We start from the raw sequence: 22,347 nt of genomic DNA on the forward strand, positions 1-22,347 counted from the left end.
CCTCTGCTGGTATAAAAGGAGTTGATGAGTGTCACATTTCAGTTAAACGTTTTTTGTTTTTTGTTGTTTTTTTGTTTTTACAAACTGAGGTTTTTTAGATTGAGGTTTCCGGGGTTTTATTCACATTCATAACCAGAAAGATTTTAGTGATTTTGAGTATATACATATATTAAATGGTTCTGGTCATATTTAGGTAAAACACAGAAACACAAAATTGTTTGTAAATTTGTTAGTAAATCCCCCCCCCCCCGCCCTTTTTTTTTTTTTTTTTTTTTTTTTTTTTAAATTTTGATTATTCTTCATTTTAAATTGTGACACATTTCTGATGCACATCTGATCAGAATCAGATGTGCTTTACACTTCACAGTTTGAAGCATCAGTGTTTCCCTCATCGCTCAGGGAAACACTGAGGGTAAGGCAGGCGATATGCTATATTTAATATTCCATGATAAGGCCAAAACCAACAATATGTTAGACTGTCTCTCAGCACTTTCTGTTTACCCTATTTTGTCTGTGGCACTCCATGTACTGTACGTAGGTTGATGTAGTTCGAACAAGTGCATTTATTTACAGATGTGGCTTCCACAATTCCAATTTTTACCACTACTTGTCTCTCTTTTGCATCTGTGTTTTCCCTCCAGACGCCTACCATGTATGCACCTCTTCCATCAGCTGTGTGTAGATCAGTGGCTCCTCACCAATAAGAAGTGCCCCATCTGCAGAGTGGACATTGAGGCGCAGTTGTCTGCTGAGAGTTGATGCTGTTTTTCTAACAACCCTTTTGTTGAAAATTTATTTTGAGATCATATTAATTTTCTCTTCAGTACTGCAGTCAACCAAAGATGGCATGAATTACCTGTGCAGCTCCACTACAAGAAAATAAAAAACATCTGACAAAAAAGCATTGAGCCTAGAGTGCCAGCTATCACATATTACTACAACAGCTAGAATTCTCCATTAAGGGTTTAAGATTTTATTGTATTTATAAAGCTTTTATGTAGCTTTTGATTGTTTCCTCAAGTGTCATTTTTGTTTTTGGTTCTCTGCATGTTTCCTTGCAATGCATTTCTTTGCACATATAACGTGGGCTTAACACAGCCTAACATTTTGCAGGTGAGGATAGCTGCTCTAGTAAAGATGCATTTCTGTAAACCTAATGCCTTGCTTTACTAGAATAGAATGTCGACCTCCAGTTTAAAAAAAAACAAACATTGCAGGATTCATTTTACCAATCATTGTATTGATTAGTTTATGTTTAGAAGATGTGGATTGTTAGTGAAAGATGTTTTTTAAGTAAATCAAGACATTCCTAACTAGGGAAATATGTTAACAGATCAGCTGCTGTATTAGTGCACACCCAGTATTTCTAGAGTGGAAATAAACTCCAATGTTCACCTCACCCCCAGAATATGCAGATGCTTTGCTACGATTACACCTCCCTCCAGCACCTTCATTTGACTAAAATACCATTATCACCACCATCTGATGTATTTTAGAGAACAAGAAAAAGAATGTCACATCCCTCTCTTGACTGTTCTTTCGAAACTGAACGATTGTTGGGATCTGCTTTGAATCTTTTCTTCATTTTGTTGGGGTTTCTCCCCCCTGCAGACAGTCCTATGGTTAACTTGGTTTCTGTAAGATGATCTCAGGTCTACATGTGTGTGTAAGAAACTTCGCATGAGCCTGCAACCTGGGATCATTTTGTCAATTTGATACTGGCAGTGGCGTGGACTTTCATTTCCAGTGTGTGTTCAGAGGGAAATACACAGCTCAATTTGGGATTAATATTTACTGTTCGTTCTCACACTTCAAACCATTTTATCCACCCTCCCTTTTGTCTCTCTGTAGTTGAGAAGCAGCGTCCATTTTGGCTGCTGTGGAAAGAAAAACACTAATACTGTTGACTAACTCACTCGCATAGACTTGCACAAGAGAGAAAAAGGTAGGAGAATAGTAGTGAATATGACAGTTTGCTGAGGCCATGTATTTCCACTCTGATGAATATGAAAAAAGAAGAAAAAAAAAGATATTTTGAATGGAGTGTTGAAATGCAGTACTTAAAGCAGGTATCCATGCATTCATTGACTTAAAGGCACCAGGATCATATTCTGTGGGATTTATATTAGTTTTAAAAAAATAATATTAATAAACTTGGATAACTCTTAATTGAGTCTTTTCCTTGGTGTCCTCTTTGAAAATCCGATGTTTGAGTGAATGTTGGGTTCTTGATGAAACAGTCATGCTATTTTATGAAATGTAATTGAAAACATAAGAAAAAAAGAGAATCGGAATTAGATGTAGTAGATATTAAATATAGAGCTTAAAGATATTCGTCTCATCCTTAAAACATTGTATGTATTTTTTCACACTCTGTGAAGATGGTGTGAAGCAATGCCCACTTGCATCACAGGTTACCTGCATCAGTTGTGACCAGTTCAACCAAAAAGTGATTTTCTTTCCTAATGTTATTGAATCATTTCCAGGTCCTGAAGAAGTATCATTTTAAATACATCACCAGAAAATAAGCAAAAGCATAACTTGGAGTGTCTACTTTTGTGTTAATCATCTTGCGACCCCTTAGCTTTATCCTGGGACTCCTTGGACAGTCAAATCCCTCAGGTTAGGATCCACCGCCTTAGATAAAGAGCTGAGGAATACACACATTTTCACAGACAGTGTGTTCATGTTTCCTTTATTCCACAGTTCCAGCTACACCCTGATTAACCCCAATATTTTTTGTTATTGTTCTTGTTATTGCCAAATTTGTCCAAAAATGAATTTTCTGTTTTACCTATAACCGCTCAAAGTGTAAACCAAAGGATTAAAATGATTGTAATGTTAATTATAAATCAAATTAATTACATCAGATTTTTTTGAATTGTGCCTCCATTGACCTTTTTTGTTTCTGGCCTCTAATCAAGGCTCAAATCTCCTACCAGAATAGAAGAAGATTAGTCGTGTGTATGAGCCTGGATTATGAACCAGGTGTACGGGATGATCCTGTTTAATAAATCGGTGTAATCCTTCAAAGGCAAAGAAAAGAGCAGGCTACACAAAAATATAAGTGATTTTTCCAGTCTGCCCTTTTGGAAAGATGATAAAATACACAATGTTGTCACAACAAGGCTGGGTGATGATTACAGTTGGTAAATGTTAAGAAAACTAGTCAGACTTTCATTGAAGCTAAGGCAACTCTGAACACCACAGGACCATAAAATGGGCCGAAGGATTTCACTTTTCTCAGATGTAATAAAGGTTGGGTTGTCAACAGTACAGGCTGGCCCAAAGTCATTGATGTTCAAAGAGGGTTACAAAATAAAAGCACAGAGGTTGTGGAGTGTAAAAAGGATGTAAGTTAAAGGGTTTCAAGTGTCAGTCTAATTGAGGAATGTCAATGAAATCTGAAGTTTAAAGCTAGGCCACGTAACTTATGTTGAACAGCAGCAACTTTGGCTACAAGGAGAAATTACAAAGAAATAATGCCAAATGCTAACCTGTTGTGTAACAGTAGTACAAGTAGACAAAGTCAGCAAACTTATTCAGTCATGTCAGTTATACAGCAAAATCTATCTCAAGTTTCCCAACATCAGTTAACATTAACCACCATTTTCTACCGGTCACACCAGACCAAGTGAGGCTGTAGCAGCAAAACCCCCGAGTGTGTCGTGTTGAGTTGAGGTTGAGTTTGAATGCTCATGAATTCGGTGTTTCATTTGTAAGAGAATGAAGGCCCTTGGCGTTCTTTAAAAAGTTACACTCTCACTTTAAATCAACAAATGTCAAGACAGAAAATCAGGTGCAGCACCTACTGCAGCCACAGGGTGGACATGCAGCACCATGGATGCCTCAGTGGAGCACAGAGGATTCTTTGAGAAATAAGACTGGAGAAGCCGTACAAAATCAAGGACGTGACAATGAGTAAACAATAAAGGGAAAAGTTTGTTGATTTCATCCGATCCATGATACAAACAGCCTGTTATGATGCTGCCCTCAACCCTTAGGAGCGTATTGTTATCTTTATCCTGACAAAGTAACATGTAAACCAAACCAAATGTCAAGTTTCTAGTAACATATAGCAATAATGTATAATGATAATGTGACATCTGGGGGATAGAAATTAATATATTGACTGAAGTTGAATACATCAGTCTGTATGTTTAGTTCTGCAAAACTGGAAAGACGTGTAGCTTCAGGTCTGAGTAGAGCTCAGATGTTACAGGAAATGTGAGGAAAATATACTGTAGACCTACATGTTATAAGTCCCATTAAGAGACAGTCTGCACAGCCTCAGATCTGATTTGTAGTTCACTGTGCTGTAGGACTCACTCATGCCACCAATGATGCAACTCTAGTAGCAAATAGAAATGAAAGAAGATTCTGTTGGAACGGCAGCAGCAGTAGGTGAACAGCCAGGGCAAACGAACAGTTGGTGCTCATCTACAGTACATACTGTATGATGTCCGTATTCTGTGGGAGTGGGAATCAGGTAGTTGTTTTTACGGCAGTGACGGAAGCCAATGTCCATGTCCACCTCTACCAAAACTGATCGGGTTTGCATCCCGGCTAGGTTTCTCTACAGGTACTCACCCAAGATTAATAATCCAAAGGACTGATGCTTCATGTAGATCATTAGCACGACAGACATTTTGACTTGTCATGGTAAGAAAAGCACAGGTGTTACTACTAACATCGTCGATGGCTCTGTTCTGTTCAACTTCAGTGCTTTCAGTGATTTCCTCATCAGAACTTTATGCCCCGACCGGGGGGGAGATAGGCCTTAGAAAAAGGTTACAATGCCAGTCAAGCTGAGAAACTGTGGCTCTGCTTCTACATAAACATCCACATTTACCAAAAACTATGTATTTTTAACAGTTAAATTAAGTTTAAGTGTTTTAGCAAAAAATTACAGATTATTCAGTGAGGTCTGGTCAAAATGTATCTGTAGGAGCAGCTTGAACTAATGATCTCAGTATCTGTACTGCAGTCCTGAAGGCATGTGGATATGGTGATAAACAAACATCAGATTGATTGTTGTTCATTTAATGGGTTCTCTTTAATAAAACAAAAAAAGCAGTCAAATATACAATATTACATGCTTTATTAAAAGACTCATCTACTGTTTGTATTGCACAGGGATGTTTTGAACCATCCAAGATCAAACTATATTTGATGATGCAGAAGATCTATGACGGAAATCCCAGCAGTTTTTACTGACTAGATCATAATGTGGTTATTTAATAAAAAAAAACAAATTACAAAGGAATGTGTAAGTAATGCAACAGCAGTGCAAAAGATGTGCAGAAACAACCGAGCAGAAGCAAAAGGGATTCTTTGTAGTGCCACGGAAAAATGTTAACAAAAGTCTTTCACCTAAAACAACTTTTGCACTTGACAAAACAAAAATCCATTCACCTTAGTTTGTGATAACAATCATTATCTATTTGTAACTGAAATAAAGCAGCCCTGTGAGTATCAAAAGCAGAGAAAAAAAAAAAATAGAACACTAAGATCCTTCAGAGAAAATACAAAAAATTAATTTAAAATCTAACCAACAACAGGCGTAGTCCTAAATATGAACACATATACAGAATCAGATCTAAAATGCCTGTTTTTATCATTTCATGTAAACAACTTATTCTCCTCAGTAACTAGGCTTATTGCTATCTTGGCAATCTGTCCTTCATTGACTTGACTTGACTTACTGGCTGTGGCATGAACGAGTGACGATGTCTGTATCCAAGGTAGTACCTGTACCAATAAAGTGCTAATACACCGAAGACAGCATGCTCAGGTTACAGTATACATGGCCTCTACTCTGTGTCTAAAATATACTGGTGTGATAGAAAAACAAAAACAACAACAACAACAAAAAAAAACAAAGATGAAGGAGGTTTTCCAGGGGATTCACCACTTTACCGCATTGCCTTCTGACTGTTTTCGGAACAGACCTGTTAAAATTTATATCGCTTTGGTATTTAAAATCATTAAAATAATCACAGTGTGGTGATTTACTGAATGTCCATTCGCGAGAAGTAGTTACAGTTTTGCACCAAAATAAATATACCTGGTAAAACAGCAGTCTCTTCAGTTTTTGACACTGAGACAACCACCTTTGCTTCAGCAATCAAACCTTCATCTAAGAACGACATGTTGAAAATAAAAATCACAGCCTGGTCCCACAGATTTAGAATACTTCATTCCAATGCTTCAAAAGGTTTGAGCTCAAATCCTCAGCAAGATATAAATGACAGAAAGGAGAACACAGAAAGCTATAAATACAATAAATAGTTTTGTTCAGTACTCAAAGGGACTGTGGAGGAAAACAGACCCCGGGGGTCGAACAGCCTTCTTGTCTTCAAAGCAGAGCCTCAATTCAAGCCTGACGGTCTTTTGGTCTGGTGGTGTAACCGAGAGTTACATTCATTTACAACAAGGCAGAAGTGGAGGACGTGTGAGTTTCTCTCCTCAGGAAATCTGACAGTGCTTCTCTCTCCAACTGTAAGCTCCATCCCGCCCTCTGAGAGGGTCAGCAGGGACGCGGCGGGCTCTCCTCCTCGTGCTGTGAACCGGCAGCTCCTAGATCTTGGTGACATAGTTGTTGGGGAAAAGGCCCTGCTTTCCACGAAGTCGTCCTGTCCACCATCCGGATGCATCTGATCGGCAGACATGATTAAATTAGCGTCCCGTTTCAGACTGAAAAACGAGCCTATGAAAATGCCCTCCTGTCGTGCGCTTACCCTCTTTGATGATGTCGATAATGTCATCAGCATTGAAGCTGAGCTCGTCTGTGTCCTGAGCGTCGTAGGCGTACAGAGCTTTGCACTGAGGCACCTGAGGTTTGGGTTTGGGCGCAGGTTTGGGTCGTCCTCCTCCCGGCGGAGGCCTACTGGCTGAAGGTCTGTGGGCTCTGAGGTATCATAAGACAAAGAGAGGAGCCAGACAAGTGTCAGGGCGATCTGCCTACAGGAGGACGCTACATGAAAGATTCAGTTCACTGTGCTGCAGTGGCTGTGAAGGTCATTCAGAAGTACCCAGCTGAAGTTTCCTTTTTTTTTTTTTTTTAATGGGATATTAAGGTGTCACAGAGTATGTCCCAAAATACGTCCTGAGTGAATGCATAGTCACCATCTTGTTATACTGTATAATTTTTGTGTAGTCAACATTGCTATCAAGCTCAAAGAGCTTTTACTATTTTTTTTTTTGTTTTTTGTTAATGATTTTACGATTTATTTTTTTTAACCTGACAGCAACTGTAAATGGTCCTGGATAAATATGTGCCAGACACAGAATAAGGGAGCATAAAATAAATACTTGCTTGTGTAGCTCATGATGCTTCCTGCTTCATCTAACAGAGTGTAGCTGTTCACAAATCCGCCACAAGATGGTGATCTAGTGCATTCTATATCTTTGCCTGCGTAAAAAAGAACTGAGACTAAAAAAATGTTTAAATTTCATAAAGCCTTTCAGAGCAGAGAGTTTTGATCCAGAGTCAGTGGTACTCAATTTATTATTCTGTATACTGGCCGTCTTCATTTACTTGCCAAAACCATGTACATATATTGTTTATACAGTATATTATCTTTTCAAATTATTCTTTAAACACAATGGCAAATATAATACAAAAGACTATGACCATGAACTACTTAACTCAACTAACTGAGGATCAAATGGTTTAATTGGCATCACCCCCGTCAGCGGTGAGCAGATAGTGAAGTAGTTAGTTTATACATAACAAAAATATGTTTGCCTTCCAGTGAGGTCTGTGTATTTGAAAGCAACTCTCATCTTAAACGTTCATTTCTTTAGTAAAGAGGATCCCTGATTACAAAGGAGCCAGCAGAAGAGGTTCACAGCAGGGATTCTTTCACTAAAAAAAACTCTGTCAAGGATCTTTCATTACAGAAATGAAAGATCTATCACACTAAGGTGAATTGTAAAGGACTTCCCCTTGGATATCAATGAAATTGAGCAGCAGCAGAAAATGAAATATTAGTTGCATACTACAGTTGGCTCCTTTAATGAGTTTAAACTTTGCCTTATTTGCAGGAAAAACCAAAAATGTACTAGAGAAGAAGCAGCAAAATGTCCTGCTGCTGCAAGCTTTTCTAGTCCTGAACCACCACCCAAAACACTGCAAACACTCCAACTCACATTCCTCCATTTGAAGCTGGCCGTCTGTCTCCATTACTACAAAAGAATAAATTATCCAAATTACGTCAAATTACAGGAACACATATATGTGTATTATTGTGTCTCTATGGTGCCTAATTACATATAACAATTGTGCATGTGAAGTGAGATCCTGTACCATACTGTCTAACATTTATATACTGTCTATGTGAGTTGATACATTTATTTAAACTGAGTAGTCACAATAATGTAAACACCTCATCCAAAAGGACTTCAAACCTGAACTAACTGAATCGCACTGCTACAACATTGGGCCACATTAGGTTTAAAGACAATTAGCAGCATTTGTTAGCTGATAAGATGAGTCATATCTTTCAACTTAACCGTAATGGAAACACAAGAAGGGGGTCTGGTCTTATGAGAAAATGACAATCAACACTGTTAAATCACATCATCAAGCGTAAGTTTTCACCTTGGTGTTAAACTTGAAACACCAGAGATCCAACAAATTAGCTCTTAGTGCCAGTAGAAACTAAACTTGCTCTGCCACTGTTGCCTTTGTCGCTTGTTATTGCCACATCGCAGACCAGCATTTTAACACTTACAACACACACTTTTTTATTTTCCGTTTTCAGTGTGACACTGGAAGGTTTTTTCTCTTTCAGAGCTGTGAGGTGTCGACAAACGGTGTGAAATATTGAAACTTGACAGATGCACCTGAGTCACACAAAGTTACACAAGGTATAAAACACATCACACCAAATCAGCTGTACCCAGATTATAACAAAACTGTGAAACTATTTAGTGCGTCAAGGGGGAGTAGTCTCAAAAATCACAACAACATACTGTATGGCAACAGAGATATGATAAACTTTTGCTGCAGTTTGAAGGTTTGACAAATTTCCATTCAACCTAACATGACCCATCCTTGTAGCAGTAATAGTAGTGTCCGTGTGTATGTCATTGCGTGTGTATGTTATTTGGACTACTCCTGCATTTACTGTGTGGGTTTCCCAGTTTCTCACCCCGCAGCTCCTTGATCAGGCACTTTCAGACAGTCTAGGTTTGGCTGCGGCCGGCTGCCGCCTCGCTCCTTTGGCTGGTTGATGTTGCTGGGCAGGAAGGGGCGCGTTGCGTTGCTGGATGAGGGATGCCTCTGGTTGTGATGCTGTGAGTTTCTCTGATTGGCTACGTGGTTGGTGTTTTTCAGGCCGCCATTCTGGTGAGCAACTGCAGAAAAGAGGAAAAGGAAAAAAGGTATGGATTTGGTTATTCTGTGTTACAGATGGCCCACGTGGAACGAAGACAAGCCGCTCAAACTCTGTGAGATGCAAACGCTGTACCTGGAGGTCCCGGTGCAGCCCGTGATGGGACGTTCTGGTGGGTTCTGGTTACGTTAGGGCGACCCTGACTGAAGCTCTTCCTGGTGGGGCCTGAGGATGAGTTTATTTGGCAAATAAGCGTGACGGGCAAACAGTAAAGCCATTCAGATCGACACATGATGATAAAGTACAATCATTATAACTGAGAGGGAATCTAAGTAATGGCTAACATTTTAAGCTTTATATGAAATGCACGTGTATATGGTAGTTATGGGATACTCTGAAGTCCGCTACTGATGCCTCTTCTTATACAGTTGATATCCATCTATAAGTTTACATTTCAAAGACTTAGATGTCCGTGCTGTCTTTGAATGTAGTCTTGAAACCAACTGCTCACAAGTCTTTCAAGTCATGAGGCTCAAATCCAATAAACCCTCGAGGTAAAGTCAAGTCAAAGTTTTTCTAAGACTTTTTTGTGTTGGGTCGAGTCGGAGGTCGACAAATTCATGACTCCGGCTCACCATGTGAATTTAGTTCGCACCTCAGGTATACATTACCAGGGCTCAGTGTAAGAACCGGTCATTTCTGAAAATGTTAATACTCACGTGTGTTCTTGGGAAGCCCGGAGCCGACGCTGACCTGTAGGGATTTGCTCGAAGGCTTCAGTACAGGCATGTCTCCCTGGCCCTGGACAAACACGACCTGCCGGGAGCCACCCCCACTCAAGAAGCCCCAGTTCTCCTTCTTCAACTTCATCTCCAGTCTGAGAATCACATGAATAACAGTTTTAGACCACAGTGAAGGCTCTGTTCCTGTCTGATTTTTTTTAACGTTGGACAGACGTTCAGATCCTTTTCAGATTCTGTAAGTTGAAATAAGTGTTCGAATGATAATTTTCTATCTCTTTGAACTGCTGAATTAATTCTAAATGTACTAATTATTTTTGAATATATTTCTAAGTTGTGAACAAGGACATCATCACTAAGAGGATATTACCCTTACAACAACAACAATGAGATGAAATTTAAGTACAAGTCTGACGACTGAGGATCATTCATTGTGGTCAATTTGTGTAGTTTGTTACTTTAACTCCAACACTGGTTGGGATTATGTTGCATGCGTTTACTTACGTGTTACTAAACTTGAGCGGTAGCTTCCTCTGAGTTTTCTCCTCAAACCTGCGCGCCAGTAAGCTGATGAACTCTGTCTTAAAGACACACTCCAGCAGGCTGTCGTACTCCTGCTCATGCAGGATCATGAAGTCATCCTGCATTGTGCTGAGAAACAGGAAGAAATTACTTGGTAAAAGGCTCGTCTCTGATACAACATTTTAAACCCTGACATGACATGTGATTAGAAACAAATCCCACTCAGAGTATGTCAAGAAAAATGACATTCAGCAGGCTGTTTTGTTGATTTTGTGCTGCTTTTCTGTTCTGCTTTGATGAAAGTTAAGATGGAGAGTAAGAATCATCTTTCACATTTGCATAGACACAGAGGGAGCCTCACAAAGCAGCTCACATCTGAAGAGGGAAGACAGCTTGTGCCCGTAACCAACACAAGGGTACTTTGTTCCTCTCAGTGAAGTGGAGTTTTTCTCTGATGAGCTTTTTACAACTCCGGCTTTCGTTCATTGCTCCACCTGGTCCACATTACCCCAGTGACTCAAAAGCCACATGCTTGCACCAACAGCTCTGTGATTTCTACCTCTGTAACAAGTTATACAGCGTTCCCATCAACAACAAAGGCCCCACAAGTCTTTCACTTCCTTTCCTTTCTTTGTAGTAAACTAGTCCACATTCTTTCATTTGAGTGTTTTTGACTGCATATTATTTCAGCAACATTTCTGAGATCTGGACCAAACTGCTCTCAGTCGGACCTGCACATACAAAGGGACAGACACGCAGACATATACAAGAGGTAGTTTTAATATACTCCACATGTTTTCAATGTCCCTTGTGTGACATTTGAAGCAATATGGGAACTTGTGTGAGTGGAAATCCAGACTGTGGCTGTAGATTCATGACTTTCTGCAGTGCAGTGTTTACAGATTGGATGTTGGGTCCCTGCATAACAATCTGCTTTTGCTGCATGTTGAGCAGTTATTGTCTTGTTTTGGAAACGACTCATTATCCACTGGTTTCCGCCTATACCCGTACAAATGGATTTTTCTTTACTTAATACGCTCACAGCAGCACATAGAAGTACAGGACTCAAGACGAGAAGTTTTTTCAAAATTCAGTCTTGCGAGACATGAGGAGTAAAGGCATATGACGGCGGCATGGCCGGGTTAAAGTTTTCTGTACGGTCATCAGGACCCATAATGCCTCTGGAGAGCTCTGTATCCCAGTACGGCATGGGCGAGTTTGGCTGTATTAAGCAGAGTAGTGGGGAGGTTTGGAAATCTGAGAGGAAGATATTTTATATTTTTATCTTTCTTTAACTTGGTGAGTCCCACTGATATTTCTATCTCTTTTTCAAGGGAACCCTGGCCATGAGACGTATCAAGAAACAACATGCAGTGCCTCCTTTAAAATTAAAATTAAGACGAGACGGAAACAATTACACAACAGTAAATTTGCCATGTAATGCAAGTCATGGGAACATTATTATTGGAATAAACATAAATGTGAATGCAGCAGGACTTAAATTTACTGGAAAGCAGGAGGTGGTGTAGCAGCAGGAAGCAATGCTTAAAATAGACTTAAGTAGATGGAGTGAGCACTAAAATTGGTTAATATGGAAGGTTTTTGTTTGGTTTACATTGTGGCCATACATAATGGGACAGTATGAGGACAACATGACTTAAAAAAATGATTTGGCCCCTGCTTGAACTCCTGTGAGGCAGTGAGTAGTTTGTACCTTAGCGACACTGCCAAGATCTTCTCCACATCGATCCGCCTCTTCAGCACCTCTGTCACCTGCCCTTTCTCTGGTCCCTGTTTCATCTTTTCTCTTCCAATCAGGTACACAGATTTTGGGGTCAGGATCAAGTCTCTCTTAATTCCCTAAATATAGCAGAAAATAACAAAACATACACACAACAACTCCATGAATGTTTTGTTAGCTGTTGAGCCAAAGACACAGGCTGTAGACGACCCTGAAGAAAACCAACCTTGAACCGCCGGTCGTATTTTGTGACTTTGTCCGCAAAGTCAATCTTTTCTCTCTTTCCCAGAAACTGTCGAAGCTCAGGCCTGTCATCCATACCCAGGTAGTCGCCTACAAAGTTCCTGTTGAGGCTGTGTCGCCGCCTCTCCTTCCGGTTCAACAACAGGTCCGAAGCTTGATGAAGCCAGAGAGAGAAAAAGAGTGAGAAAGATAGAAAGGAGACAGAGAAAGAAGCAGATGGATCGACGAATAAAGCAGCAAGGCGTTACTTCACTCACCTTCTTCCCTCATCTGGACGTACTTCTTGCGGGCCACGTACTTCCTCCAGGCTTTTTGGATGGTCCTGGCATAGCCGTCAAACTTCCGCTCCCTCGTCTCTTCCAGCAGAAAGAGCTGCGAGGACAAACAAAGAGACCCAGCACAAAAGTAAGGGACAGACAGTAAGGGACAGACAGTACGGGACAGACAGTATGGGACAGACAGTACGGGACAGACATATGTCAGTGCACAAACCCAAACACAGTCTCACCTAAACAGACTGAATGGAAGGACTGACTGCACATACATGCTGAACATGCCAGTGTGCAGTTGAATACAAAAAAACTCTGGTGCCACTGATATCGTTTAGATTTTTTTTTTCTTTTTCAGTGTAAGAATGAAGGTGTTACTCCAAACTACTGTATTGTCAGGGCCGTTATCTGACACCAGTAATAGCAGTTTATTTAGATCAAATCATTTAGTGCTCGAATCACTACAGTCATGCCAGTATTGCTCAGCTGAGCTGTTCAATGCCAAAACAATGTCACCAGGGCAGACCATGCTGCTGTCCTCCGTACCGCCAACTAAGCTGCAGCATTGATTCTGTGTTTTTGTGGTCAGAACTTGGAGAGTTAAAACCCAGTTCAGTCATCTGCTCTTGCCAAAACAAATGATTCCTGTCTTTCAATTATAGATGGTTCCACTGGATTGCTTTGTTGTAATGACTGGTTACTAACACAGATAAAGCTACAGATAAAGCTACGATATAAAGCTACGTCAAAGCCAATGCTGCTAAGTCCTTGTTTTCATCAAACTTCACTGTAAAGTTGAAGATCTATCTGACCTTCTGATGCCCTTCATTCAGTTAAACCATCTAGCTTATTGTATCAGTTTCATGTTGTACAGGTTATTAATGGACATGAGAGCTCACCCTTACTAGTCCATTGTCCCCCATTTTTTATCTCATTTTGTCACTTTATTTAATCTTTTCTTTTTTGAAATAATTAACAAATTTCCGTCCTATTGCTAATTCGAATTTGTAATTTGAATTTGAACTAAAATAAGCCTGCAAAAAAGAGGAACAATATCTGTGATTCAGAGCACAACCAATGGTATTAAAGAATAGGTTCCCGATACTTCAAGTCTGTCTTAAAACAACAGTCAGGTGCCTGTGTGAACACTGAAACAGGTCTTTATTTGCAGTAATCATTCAGCCATTATCCTTGAGCCCTCATTCTGTGCAAAAAAACGCATTCTAAGGTTATCTGAAGCTCATATGAGTCTTGAAGAGTTTGAAGGAGACAAATCTAGGTGAGGATCTTCCAAAGTTACAGCTTTTTTTACTATGATATTCCCTCTTTGTTACCATCACTCCCCTGCAGCTCAACAAGGAAACAGTCTGTGGACATTTTGTATTAAAAACACTGTAACTTTGGAAGATATTTGGAACTTTAGATAAATGTTGGAATATAAATGTTACAGAGGTATTTTTTTACTGGCTAGTTTGAACGGGAGGAATGATTATGGGTATTGCTTTAAGACAGACTTGAAATAATGTGAACCTTGAGGTGTACTGGAACATGTCAAATGTTTTAAATAGTTCTGATTTCAGATTTTTTCATACTTTTTGTCCTGTATAAATATACACACATAACAAAATATTTTGTTTTATTCTCCGGCTGTAAAGTAATTTCATTATTTCCTGCACAAGAAGCTGACTCTGTGCCAAAAGACCACCAGTCTTCTCAACAGTCTATGTCATTTCCTGATGGGCCCCTTCACATGCAATCCCACTCTCTGTCCTCTCCTTCCCAGACTAAACATCCTGGCCACTGTAACAGGCCTGGCATCGACATGGCCGGCCACAGGCCGCAGTGTGACGGGACAGGAACAAACCACAAGCAACAAGACCAAAACACATCATGACAGATCAAACTTCAACTACAAAAGCTGTGAGAAGAAAAATGTCACTGGCTTAGACAGTGAGACTATGCAATGATGCAGTGTCTTTCACTAGAAGACTGACACATTTCACCGTTTACACAACCATCTGACTGGCACTTCATACCAAAGCAGGATGATCATTACTGGGACTGCAACTGACAATTATTATAAATCATCATTATCATTATTATCATTATATCATAATAAAGAAATTATATTTATTTGTGTGATTAACCGATTAATGAGTTAGTCAGCAACACTTAGCATTTATAAGGACCATATAAATGTTTAATAAATTGCTTAAAACACATTGTAATATAGTTCTGAGAACATATATGTGTTAATTAATGTTGTAATTAATTCCTCCCATGGGCACCCACAGGTTTGTCTTCTGTTTAAACAGGTAATGAATGAAACACATATGTAATAATATAAAACATGTCTTCATAGTTAGAATTGCTGACAAATACTGTACATTAATAAACATTTAAAAATGCTTCATAGAGGGATTTAGTCTGTAAAATGAATAACATCTGTCCAACAGTCCAAAAACCAAAGAAAACCAATTCAAAATCATTATCATAATTATTATCGTAAGCCTTCACTCTGCCTCAATGCAGCACTTGTGAGACCTCTGACAACCACCAGCTCATCTATCAGCACTTTGAGGGAGAAAGTCTTCTCCAACATCTGGCTTGGCGTCAAACAAACCAAACTTATTCCTTCCAACAGAAAAAAGCTCCAGTCATACAACTAATTAGCTGGTGTCAATGTCTTATCAGACAGAGAGACTTGTTTTGAGGAGCCTGGCAGCTCATTTCAGCGGTCCGCCCTGTGTGATATTTGCGTTTCATAAGCACACCTCGATGACTTGAACTCTCAGTCTGGCAGTGTGGGGGATGGGAGGCTCTTGGCAGTGCATGGCCGCAATGAATAAGTAAAGGCATTCAGGATCAGCTGCAAGGCCTGAATTAAGACTAAGATGTCTGTGTATAAGCTTCTAAACATACAGTACATCTGTGTGTGTGCACGTACATGCTCATTCGTGCATGATGTGTACAAATGTTAACAAGTGAGAGCACAGGCATCACACAAGTGCTGCTTTCATAAGAATTGTGAAAAAAAAAAGTAGTTATGGTGGAAAAAGTACAATATCCCCCCAAACTCTGCAACCACAGCCTGCGCTTGTGTTTTAGTTCCAGAGTAGTGTTGACTCAGTGCTGACGTGGTACAAGGGTCGGGTTCAATCTCCTCCCCTACAACAAGGATTCGAGCATGATTTGGGACATTAGTGCCCTTTTATGGTGTTTAGTGTAAAAATGGTGTGTTCAGTTTTTTCCCTGCTTACAAACAGGCCTTTGCGCACCAGCAGACATTCTGAGATGTGATCTGAGTCTTATGTCCATACAAGAACAACATATGAAAAAGTTGGCCTGCAAGTTTTTGCTCTGTTGTACATTTTCCTGGAAAGCTTTCTTACAAAGACGTAGTATTGTAAAAAGGCAGAAACAAACAAAAGAAAACACGTGTCTCTGAAGGAAAGCCAGAAGACAACAGATGACAACCACTCAGGGGCTTTAATGAAGATCTGAGCTGAACTGACTGACTGATGATCCATGATGACAGACGAGAAAGAGAGATGAACACCTTGTTTTTCATCTCTGCGCCATGATGGCCAGGACTCTTGGTCAGGATAGCTGTAACAACGCGTGACTGTCTGAAGGACAAGATGAAGATGACACCCATACGACAGGGGGGCTAAGATCTTGGTGGGTGCGAGCTGCTGGAACTCTGACTGATCCATGTTGACAGACCGTAAGAGATGAAGGACACCTTGTTTCTCATCTCCTCGCCATGATGGCCAGGACTCTTTGGTCAGGATAGCGTACCTGAGGATCGGAAAGTGTAGCAGAGACAAAGAATTTTACCCGTGGTTGCACAGGTTTGGATGGGGGTTATTTTACATAATATGATACAGCTGGACGAACTTTAATGTTGGGGTTTTACCAATCCAACATTTTCTGCCCTGTATCTGATTCCAATATAGTGTGTGGATCTTTCTGGAACCTTTTTTTTTAATGAAAGGTGACATGAGGCCAGGGATTAGCCCTAAAAACCACGACTGAATGAATGTAAATGGTCATAGTGGAAATACCAAAGTGGAATACCAAAAGAAAAAAATATCGGCGTAGATACCAATCAGGCGCACCCCTACTTTTAAACCAAATCACTGTCAAAAATAAATATGACCCCGCTGTGTGTCTGAGGTGCACTACCTGTTGAGGAACTTCCTGAAGATTCTGCGGTAGGCGTAGCCAGCACGCCTCACCCTGATGTTTTCCTTCAGACCCAGATACTCCACCTGGTGCTTCACTCTAAAGACGAGGGGGAAAAAAGGACCCAGGGTCAACAACAGGATAAAATGAACAAGCTTCTTTCTGTTCTTTGGCATTTTTGCCTAAAAATAACCTGAACAATTTATCAATTATCAAAATTGTTGCCAATTAAGTTTATGTTGATCGACTGATCGTTTCAGCTTTTAAATTGGAGTAAAACAAAATATATATTCATACTGTACATGCTGTTCCCCTCTGCATGTGGTATTGATGGAAGATGACCCATGCTGTTTTTTTCCCTTTCCTTCCTTTTTTTCATATTTTCTCTCCTTTTATAAGGTTTTTTTTTTCTATTTTTGACATTGTGATATTTTTCCGATGTATGAATTCATGAAAAATTAGAATAACGTTAATAGCATGAGACATAAAAAAATCCAGAAACAAAAAGACACAAAGAAAAAGACTGTCTCTAAGACAAAACGTGTGTGAAGAAACCTGCAGTACGTTTCTATATCCCGAAAAAAAAACATCCTCATGTAAATGACTTTGATTTATAACCACAACTAGCTTGCATTTTACTATCACTGGTTACAGATATCAGCTATCAACTTTATCTCAAACATATTTTGCCAGGTCTACAGCACAATAAGCTCCCACTCCCCAAGTGGAAGGGGTTATCGCAGGTCATTGTATGCAAAACAGCTGCGTGTTGCTAACTTTTTCCTCAAACAAAGACCTTAAGTACTACTTAGTTCACTCAGACTTCCTGTGAAAACAGCGGTTCCGGTGCTAATTAACGAGCCACCCTGTGCCCAACTCACAACAGGAAGGTCATAGGCTCTGAACAATACAACAGCACTCTGCGTCTGAACATGTAGTGCCCAAAGCCTGTGAGCAGGGAAGAAGGAGCGGGAAATTGAAACAAAGGGATAAAGAGGGGGAATGTCTCAAAAAGAGCAAAAAACAAAATGGAACAAAATGGGTGAAGGCAAAACAATTCAGAACAATGATCCAGTGTTTACCTTTTGTGTGAGAACAGCTAGAGACCCGGGCATGAGTTTATCAAACTGCTAAAAAGGGAAATTTTGGATTTGAGTGAAAGAGAGGTTGTCCAAAATATCATTGGTCATGATGAATAATACATTAGCTGAAGGAATATGTATTACAGAATAAGGTAATTTAGCATACTATTTGCATTTGATATGAACATTTGATAGGATGTTACACCGCGTTTTCTTTTTTTTTTTTTAATTTATCATCAGGGGTGCAAATAATGGGAGTAAAGCTTATATTTATTTATATTTATTTTGTTTGCAGTCACTTTCCAAGCATATTGATTGTCTATACTTGTCAATGTGGAACTAAAGCTCCTTATTACGGTTTTCTCTAATCAAGCTCCTCCACCAGCAGCAGTATTTGTCTCCTGTTTCAGTTTCAATTTCTTTTTCTTTCCATAATCAGTCATCATAATCATTTCATCCTTATTTAAAATATACTGTATTAGTTTGTTGTTAATTTCATGTGATAATTTCAACTAGAGATTTTAAGGATTTTACAAAGATAAATATAACTTTTTAAAGTAGCTTAAAAAAAAAAAAATCATGTTTTAGGAGAAAAACGTATCGCTGAGTAAACTGTAAGGAATTTTTTTAAAACAATGAACAATATGGTATATTCCTTCTCAAAGCATGCATGTGATAACCATGTGATCACTTAGGAGCTGCTATTATTACTACTCTTACAAATTTCCTCTAAGTAGGAATAAGTCACCTTGATAAGTGTGTTTTATTCTTCACACTTAGCAAGGAACGTTTTACTCCTAATTCGGTTCGTCAGGGCATTCTTACGTGTAATGCGTAGAAGTCTGACACATCCAGGTCCTGGATGGTTGAGGCTTTAAATGACTGCATGTGTGACTGTGGGGGGAAAATCAGTCACTTACCGGCTCTCTTCCCAGTCTCTGGGCTTCTTGGTTTCATTAGGTTTGATGCAACGGATGTAGTGTGGAGTACATTTCATCAGTGTGCTCACCAAATCATTGGCTTGTCTCTAAAGAGTGTAATAAGAGCAAGAAAGGGGAAGACGATAGTGATGAGACTGATGATGATAACAATGTCAAAGTCATAAAAACCCAAAATGCTGTGACTGCACTACTGGCCCATTACTGACAGGGGATGCTGAAGGACACTCCACTGAATAGAAAACACACACATTTTCTTGTCAAAGGCCTCTCCCACAGTGACCCTGATAAGGAAGAGGGACAGGTACACACAAACAATCTTTACTGAACACACACCTTTATTTTGCTGCCTGCAGTTGTGGGTCGACCCTTCTTTTCAGCGTTGAGGTTTTCTTGAAACAGTGCTCTGATGAAGGCGCTGTCAGAAGACAAAGGGGATGAGACTGAGTGTAAGAACTGACACAGAAAGGCTGGTATCATCCTTGTATCAACAAAAAGTGTTGTAGACCGAAAAAAAAATATGCTGAGTTTCCCTGGCAGCCAAAAACAAAAATGCAGTTAATGATTAAAGAACCAAGGACATTTGACTAAGGTCACTGGTTTAAATTCCTCAACCACTTGGGAAGGTCTGAGTTGGGAGCTGGTGGAAAAAAAAATCAAGAGGTATGTGTGTGTGTGTGTGTGTGTGTGTGTGTGTGTGTGTGTGTGTGTGTGTGTGTGTGTGTGTGTGTGTGTGTGTGTGTGTGTGTGTGCGCACACTGTGAAGTATTTTTACAAACACCTCTATGTGCAGCAAATCTCCCAAGGGCCAATGCTGTCTAGAGGAAAGCTCCTTATGAAAGGAGCAATACAGAAGGATGTTTTTAAAAAAAAAAAGGGAATTAATCACACTGTGTTCCCTGAGAGTATCAGTCCCATTTCATCCAGTATTTTTCACCCTTGTCTTTCTGTAGGTGAGGAGTGTATGTCATCTTCTTCATGGCACAGTAGATGTCGCTTTTAAACAAACCCTTTATTGTTATCTCCAAAATACAGAGAGAAACAATACATCATTACCAGAATTCTTTATCCTTGACATAAAACGCTCCACTTTCTCCCCAAAGGGCTGAATTTATAAACGATAACAACATATGTAGTCAACCAGCGCTGATGTGCCCCCCGCCCAAGCAAGAGGTCAAAATGTCGCAGATATTTGTGAAGTTTCCAGTATCTTCATGCTCCTCTCAACCAAAGACACTCAACTAATTTCAGGCATATTTCTTAAAGGGAATTTTTACTTTCGACCATCTTTTAGCTTAAAGCTACATAGATACACTAAAGGTAGAGATTTCATTTTTGCTCACAGAAGTTGATATATAGTGGTAAAAAAGGAGATGAAAGTGGGTGTTTATAGCCGTCTGCATCAATGGACTGAGCCACGATAACGCACCCAATACAAATTATTAGGTATCTCATTGACACAAACTTGAACCCTCTTCTTACTCAACTCTCACATGCTTGTGTGCCAACATGTTACTTTAGTGTGGAGAAGTACCACATTCAGGAATAGAAGCTCTCCCCTTGAGAATGACCGAGGCCTGCGTTTTACTCAGAGCCGTAAATTAAAATTAACGATGATGTCTTGTGGTTTTTCTAAGCAGTTACTTATTTAAAGACTTATGTGAAGGCTACACATTTAAAAAGGCCTGTATAGATAATCTGATGCAGGTAAAACAAATAAAATACAGTCATGATCTTCAATACTTTACCAGTATTATTTTCAACTCTGTGATCAGCACATCTGTCATTCAGGCACCAAGTTTTTAGCTCATTTTGAACTGTGTCAGCTGTTATTGCTTTGAAAAGTATCATAAAAATGTGGTGACTGTCCGGCCTGGTCTAAAGATTACACACGCACTGCTGCTTAGCATTTGACTTACTCCAACTTGCTTATATCGCCGCCTTTGGTGTTTATTATCTTATTATTTCAAAGTGCCTTGTCATGTTGGGTATTTTTTTTTTTTTTTAATTCCAGCCTCTTTCTGGCTTTCTCCCACACTGGTATTTGTTTAATTTTAAACTTCAGACTCAAGGCTTTGGACACAGAGGAAAGGATCAGCAGGTTGTGTGTACAAATAGACCAGAAGTCTGCTAATATTGTCCAGCTGACAATACGGGTCATTCCTTTCTTCTCTATTCAGACCTGCTGCTGGAACGAGGCTGCTTCCTTCCTTCTCATGCTTCCTTTATGTGTGACTGTGCCAAAGTATTTTATCTATGTGTGTATACATGTTCGTGCATATGTAACGTGAAGTTCATATTTGTATTTTCCAGGACGCGTCTGAATGGGATTTCGGCATAACCTCCTTTCACGCCTCACAAAATTTGCCCACAAAGGGGGCGAGCAGTGGCCGAGGCCTGTGGGGGTTACACAGACAATGCAGGCTGTTTGCACAGATGGCCAATTTGACACAAAGAAAGGCCAAGAAACCAAAACACGGGGGGACCAGACTCCACAATGTATCCCCTCAGGGAGACTGCACCTTTAAGGCCAGACTGAGTAGACTGGCGTAACCCAGCCCTGCACCCTTCTACTACGTCCTGCCAGCTTCCAGATGCAATGGAACGTCTGAAGCTCTCATTCAGACGGATTCAATTATAGCCATATGCATCACAATAGATGACTCCATTTAAGTGAGCACCATAGAAAGCCTCAGCACCTGTTAGTGCAATGTGCAAATAAAAAGTTTCTTACATTTCACTGCTCTGCATCAACTCAATGAGGTCAGTAAAAAGGACGTCTCGGTTCCTCTCGCAGAAACCCTCTGCATCGTAGGACACCTGGAGAAGAGACATAGAGAAAGATTTTCTGAATATTCATATTTATTAAAGAGGATGAGGTTGAGCCATTTGAAACCTCCTAAAAATGAAAGACGACACCTGTGTGAAATTAAAAATGGTAACTGATATTCTGACCTAAATCAGTGGCTTGAATTTTATGGGAAAAGAAAATGAAGGGTTGCGGATCCAAGCTTTACACCTCCCAGGATTAGCTTCCTTATAAAACCAGCAGTGGTTTAAAAGTTCATAAATTAAACCTTGTAATATCTGCTATGCTGTCGGCTGAAACTATAGGAATGTTTTGAGCCTGGTCATGGGAGCCCCTCGAGTTTTTATGGCACGGGTCATTAAGCCTGCGGCATGTGTGCCAGGCTGAGGCCACCACACATCTGGAGAATGACATGGGACAACCTCAGCCCAGACCACCAAAACTAAAATGAATACAAAACAAAGACGTCTAATG

The 22,347-nt window shown here is 39.9% G+C and overlaps 2 protein-coding genes across 4 annotated transcripts in view; one reads left to right on the forward strand and one right to left on the reverse strand.

Annotated features, from left to right (window-relative positions):
• rnf111 (ring finger protein 111) overlaps positions 1-2,876 on the forward strand; it is a 34,080-nt gene extending 31,204 nt beyond the window's left edge. For all 3 annotated transcript variants that reach the window (XM_040127308.1, XM_040127326.1, XM_040127317.1), the window contains one exon: positions 642-2,876. In XM_040127308.1, coding sequence (XP_039983242.1) covers positions 642-759 — 118 coding nt within the window. In that variant the 3' untranslated portion in view covers positions 760-2,876. The remainder of the gene's footprint in view (positions 1-641) is intronic.
• A 2,176-nt stretch (positions 2,877-5,052) lies between these two features.
• The window catches only part of myo1ea (myosin IEa), a 51,862-nt gene continuing 34,567 nt past the window's right edge, over positions 5,053-22,347 (reverse strand). Inside the window, exons 15-30 of the mRNA XM_040128017.1 lie at positions 21,799-21,884; positions 19,401-19,482; positions 19,047-19,153; positions 17,045-17,143; positions 16,551-16,657; positions 16,324-16,370; positions 12,845-12,959; positions 12,571-12,740; positions 12,318-12,463; positions 10,586-10,732; positions 10,061-10,218; positions 9,477-9,566; positions 9,159-9,363; positions 8,155-8,190; positions 6,741-6,910; positions 5,053-6,656 (exon numbers count right to left, since the gene is read on the reverse strand). Coding sequence (XP_039983951.1) covers positions 6,580-6,656; positions 6,741-6,910; positions 8,155-8,190; positions 9,159-9,363; positions 9,477-9,566; positions 10,061-10,218; positions 10,586-10,732; positions 12,318-12,463; positions 12,571-12,740; positions 12,845-12,959; positions 16,324-16,370; positions 16,551-16,657; positions 17,045-17,143; positions 19,047-19,153; positions 19,401-19,482; positions 21,799-21,884 — 1,842 coding nt within the window. The 3' untranslated portion in view covers positions 5,053-6,579. The remainder of the gene's footprint in view (positions 6,657-6,740; positions 6,911-8,154; positions 8,191-9,158; positions 9,364-9,476; positions 9,567-10,060; positions 10,219-10,585; positions 10,733-12,317; positions 12,464-12,570; positions 12,741-12,844; positions 12,960-16,323; positions 16,371-16,550; positions 16,658-17,044; positions 17,144-19,046; positions 19,154-19,400; positions 19,483-21,798; positions 21,885-22,347) is intronic.

This window comes from Xiphias gladius, chromosome 1 (genome assembly GCF_016859285.1).
Source record: "Xiphias gladius isolate SHS-SW01 ecotype Sanya breed wild chromosome 1, ASM1685928v1, whole genome shotgun sequence".
Classification (NCBI taxonomy): Eukaryota; Metazoa; Chordata; class Actinopteri; order Istiophoriformes; family Xiphiidae; genus Xiphias; species Xiphias gladius.